Source organism: Lolium rigidum, chromosome 1, assembly GCF_022539505.1.
Source record: "Lolium rigidum isolate FL_2022 chromosome 1, APGP_CSIRO_Lrig_0.1, whole genome shotgun sequence".
In the NCBI taxonomy this organism is placed as follows: domain Eukaryota; kingdom Viridiplantae; phylum Streptophyta; class Magnoliopsida; order Poales; family Poaceae; genus Lolium; species Lolium rigidum.
In genome coordinates, this window is record NC_061508.1 from 301,435,720 (window position 1) to 301,440,660 (window position 4,941).

Below are 4,941 nucleotides of genomic sequence, written 5' to 3' on the forward strand. Positions count from 1 at the left end.
AAATTTAGACGAAATGGTTTCTAAAATGGTTTCTGAGACTAAGAATTTTCGGAGATTCCAGAGGTTCTCAAAATTTCTCTCTGAAAACCCTGATCCAGAAATCTCAACGGTCAACACAGGGACATGAAACAAATTAAATGTGCACTGACTATTGTCGGAAAACCTTAAGAAAAAATCTAGAAAATTTGGATTCAAGTGCCGTACAAGAGAAAAATCTACAGACCGTTCTGTGTCATCGCCTCTGTTGGTATCAGACGGGTCAGAGCTCAACACCCAATGGAACGGAAGGAGGCGTCGAACTCTTCTTCCACCTCCGTCGCCGTCTTGTCCCTCCCCCGCCACACACCTAGGTGACACGCCAGAACATACCAAGATCCCAACAACAAGCAATCCAAGCCTTTATATAAGATCCCCCATCTCTCCTCCACTTGTACTCCACCACCCGAAGATCGCCACGCGCGCGCACAGCTCGTCTGAAGCAAGAAACGTGAGAGGGAAGTTCGCCGACGACGACATGGGGCGGCGGTCCAACGCCTCGCCGGCGGGCTCCGGGGAGCCGCTGCTGCCGGAGGTAGCAGCACCAAAGCGCAGCAGGGACAGGAGCGCGATGATGCAGCGGACGACGTCGCACGCGAACGACGAGCTGCAGTGGTTCCGGTCGTGCCTGCGGTGGGTGTGCATGGACCACTCAGCCCCAGGCCGCGCCGCGCTGTCCTGGCTGCTCTTCCTCCTCCTCGCCGTCGTCGTCCCGGCCGTCGCCCACTTCCTCCTCGCCTTCCGCCCCTCGCGCCGCCCCTTCGACGCCGTGGTGCAGCTCTCCCTCTCGGCCGCCTCCGGGGCCAGCTTCCTCTGCCTCTCCTCCTCCTTCCGCCGCATCGGGCTCCGCCGCCTGCTCTACCTCGACAAGCTGCAGACCAAGAGCGACCGCGTCAGGCTCAACTACACGGCGCGCCTGGCCTTCTCCTTCCGCCTCCTCGCCTCCCTCGTCGCGCCCTGCTTCGCCGCCGAGGCCGCCTACAAGGCCTGGTGGTACGCCACCTCCGCCGACCGCCTCCCCTTCTTCGCCAACGACGTCCTCAGCGACGTCGTCGCCTGCTCCCTCGAGATGGCGTCATGGATGTACCGCAGCGCCATCTACCTCCTCACCTGCGTGCTCTTCCGCCTCATCTGCCACCTCCAGGGCCTCCGCCTCGAGGACTTCGCCGGGTCGCTGCTCGTCGAGGTGGAGGAGGGCAGGATGGGGGTCGAGCAAGTCCTCAGGGAGCACCTCGACATCCGCAAGCAGCTCAAGGTCATCAGCCACCGGTTCCGCAGGTTCATCGTCGCCGCGCTGCTCATCGCCACCGCCAGCCAGTTCGCATCCGTGCTCCTCACCACGCGACGCGACTCCATCGACGACGTCCTGCACACCGGCGAGCTCGCGGTAAGCATCTCGATTGATCGCCTAATTTCTACAATCTATTTCGCGAATTCTCATTGTGATGCTGTGCTCTGTTAATTGGGGATCGCAATCCCTAATACTAATCAAGAAGGCGTACATTTCACACCAGCTAAAAGCAATGATTTTTCGATGTCATATGTTTAAATTAAGCTACTAGTTGGAACAGCGTGGAATCAATCAACTGCTGGGGACCTTGCCTGTTGATTGATCCCTAATAATCAAGAAGGAGTACATAAGAAGATTAAGAATTGGTTGAGTGCTCAAATTTACTGATTGCGTTGCCTACATAGTTACACTCCCACGGATCACGCTGGTTACTGGACAGGCTCCATTTGTAGAGTAGAAATTATCTAGACTGAGTCTATAATTAAGTGTGCAGTTCTAGAATCGTGCCGGAGACAGCCCGGATAATAAGGTTTGACGTGATTCACTCTGCTTAATAGATGGACTCAGTCTATATTAAGCACGCAGTTCTAGTAAGGTTTGACGTGATTCACTCCGCTGGCGATCGATCCGTCACTGGATCTGAAAAGGGCACTTCATTCATTTCTGAATGCTAATTGGCGCGCCATCGTTGTGTAAGTAGGACCATGAATTAGTGATAGCACCTTACTGCGGATCAGGTGTTTTTGCACCCGGGAGCATATACTCTCGATTTTTGAAATGATTTCAACATAGATTGAAATGTCAAAAAAATCCAAACAAAAATTTGATGATACATATCGACATGCTATGTGCTCATAAAGTCGTTTCACGGAAAACCGATATTTTTTGTGTCGTGTGCAAAAAATACAAATTTTGGTGCTTTAAAAGAGCTTTTCACGGTACATTTCTTTATCTTTTTTACACAGGGCACAAAAAATGTCAGTTTTTCGTGAAACTTGGCGTGCATGCATATAATATCAACGTATAAGCACCAAATTTTTGTCGTATTTTTTTTACATTTCAAATTGTTTTTCTATATAGCAGGAGCATATGCTCCCATGTTCAAAAGTCCATTTCCCCCTGCAAAATAAATAAATAGCGATAGTACCTTATTGACATCACAATCCGAAGGGGATGGAACAGTGTATATATGTTGTAGAGCTCATGTAGTTTCAGATCTTATCATAACCGCACACAGCTATACTTATACTGTTCCATTTCCAGTTTACTTCATAAGTTCCAGCTTCAGCAGTGTAGAAGGATAGAGAGAGGGATTTGTCCAGCCTCTTCGGCCATTCCGGATGTGTTGTATGTGTTCTGTTAGAGGCACAATTGTGGATCGCAATCCCTAATCGAGGAGTACATTTCACACCTTCTAATTTAAGACTGAACCAATAATGCTTCGATGTGATATATGATTAAATTAAGCTAGTTCGAACATCGTAGAACCAAATCAACTGATGGATACCTTGCCTACGTACATGAGGAGATTAAGAAATGAGTCTAAATAAATTTTTTGAGTGCTCAGTTTTACAGATTGCGTTACCCTCGGTGGTTTCTGGACAGGCTCGATTGGCCCATAGAGTAGATGAAATCAACTTGAATCCAATAATTGGACTGGATCTATAATTAAGTGGTAGTAGTATCGTGCGAGAAACAGCTAAGATAGTAAGGTCTGACTTGATTCACTCTGCTGGCGATCGTTCTGTCGCTGGACCTGAAAAGGGCATTTCATTAGTTTCTGAATGCTAATTGGCACGCCATCTTTCCAGTGGTGTTAGTAGGACCGTGAAATTAGTGATAGTACCTTGCTATTTGCAAAATAAATAATAGTGATAGTACCTTATACATCACTGGCTGACGGGGATGGGAACAGTTTATATAAGTGCAGAGCTCCTGTAGTTTCAAATCTTGTTATAATTGCAAACAACTACTTATACTGTTTAAGTTCCAGCTACTTCAGAACTTCCAGTTTCAGTGTTAGTTCAGCTACTTTGCAGCACTAAGTCTCTAGGCTAAGTTAAGCTGCTGCTATTAGGAGAATCACAGTTTGACTAAAAACTAAATATGCGGTAAATATACGAATTTGAAACAAAAAAAATGAAAAGGTCATATAATTTTGTTGCCTGCGCAGACTCAGCTATGTTCAGTTTTTTTGTTTTTTTGAACAAAAGCTCTGTTCAGTTGTGTAATGCTTCTCCATGTTGAATTCTGCAGCTATGTTCAGTTGTGCTCATGTCCGGGCTCATCATAATCCTGAGCAGCGCCGCCAAGATCACTCACCAGGCGCAGGCCCTCACAGGGCAGACCACCAAGTGGCACGCCTGCTGCACCATCGAGCCAGCCCCAGAGGAAGAAGTTGATCCTGGATCCAACCACAACTCCATGGTGGAAGAGTACTCGGAGTCTGAGAGCGACTGCGCATCCAGCGAGGAGACCGGGGACGATGACATACTGGAGAACACCAGGTTCCTGCAGCCTCACTCAACCGTGATCTCCTTTCAGAAGAGGCAGGCACTAGGTATGACCATCGACAGTTATCTTACTGTCAATTCGTTTTCCCTTAGAATTCGTTATAATTTTTCCTATGCTGTTCTTGGCTAATAAAAATGGTCTTGCAGTGACCTACCTGGAGAACAACAAAGCCGGCATCACGGTGTTCGGGTTCACGCTGGACCGGGCGTACCTCCACACGATATTCATGCTTGAGTGGACGCTCTTCTTGTGGCTGCTGGGGAAAACAATCGGTTTCTCCTGAACACTGAAGACGAGGGAATGCATGTATATTGTCCTCTCCAAGTGCATGGTTCGTTTAGTTCTCGCAGCCACAGGTTTGATTTGGTTGCATTTTTGTTCCGGGTGTGCATTTTGGTCTGTGTGTGTGCACGTGAGTGGTAGTGCACTGTATTTATGCTAGTGATTTGTGCGATGATGTGTAAATTATGGGTTGATTGGGCGTGACACCCCACGGTACAAAGGTGTATGTAAAACTGTAGATGAGTGTTGTAGATATTAGAAAAGAAGGTCTTTTGGGTGTGTGCAGCTTGGTTTTGGAGGTTTATAATCTCGTGTTGTAAACCAAAAATAGTTGTAGACAGGACTTTGACTTGTAAATTTCTTCTGCTTTTTCTTTCGAAGAATATCTCCATGTTTCTGTATTTGGGTGTGAATAGGTTGGAATACATGAAATTTTATAATTTGCTTTTTTCTTACATGGACGGATTTGTTTGTTTCATAACAAATGTTTTCCTTTTGAATGTACCATACTAAATGTTTTTTCAACAAGCACAACAAATGATATTTTTATCGAACAAACAACCGAGAACCTCGATAAAAACAAAGCGCACACTGAAATGTTTCGAAGTCCAACTTCGCTTTTTGTATCCTGGTATTCCTTTGGGCCTCGAATTAAACAATATTTCAACTAATCGTGATGGTTTTTTCTCAAAAAAGTTTCTCCAAGTTCTAGGGCCTATATTGTTTATTACATGTGTTCTGGTTGGATGTTTTCCAACCATCTTTGGCCGTAAATTGCTTGTTGCATTTGTTTGGCCAAAAAAGGAAAAGGTTTTTGT

At 46.5% G+C, this 4,941-nt stretch overlaps 1 protein-coding gene across 1 annotated transcript; it reads left to right on the plus strand.

The window, feature by feature from the left end:
• The first annotated feature begins 296 nt into the window (after positions 1-296).
• LOC124684020 lies at positions 297-4,514 on the plus strand. Its single transcript, XM_047218431.1, has 3 exons — positions 297-1,423; positions 3,584-3,887; positions 3,988-4,514. The coding sequence occupies exons 1-3, from the start codon at positions 515-517 to the stop codon at positions 4,122-4,124; spliced, it is 1,350 nt and encodes a 449-aa protein (XP_047074387.1). The 5' UTR covers positions 297-514; the 3' UTR covers positions 4,125-4,514.
• Positions 4,515-4,941: the final 427 nt, after the last annotated feature.

Coding starts and splice junctions, on each gene's coding strand:
- LOC124684020 (XM_047218431.1), top strand. CDS start 515: ATGGGGCGGCGGTCCAACGCCTCGCCGGCGGGCTCCGGGGAGCCGCTG. Junction 1,424..3,583: donor TGCACACCGGCGAGCTCGCG/GTAAGCATCTCG, acceptor TGAATTCTGCAG/CTATGTTCAGTTGTGCTCAT. Junction 3,888..3,987: donor TCAGAAGAGGCAGGCACTAG/GTATGACCATCG, acceptor ATGGTCTTGCAG/TGACCTACCTGGAGAACAAC.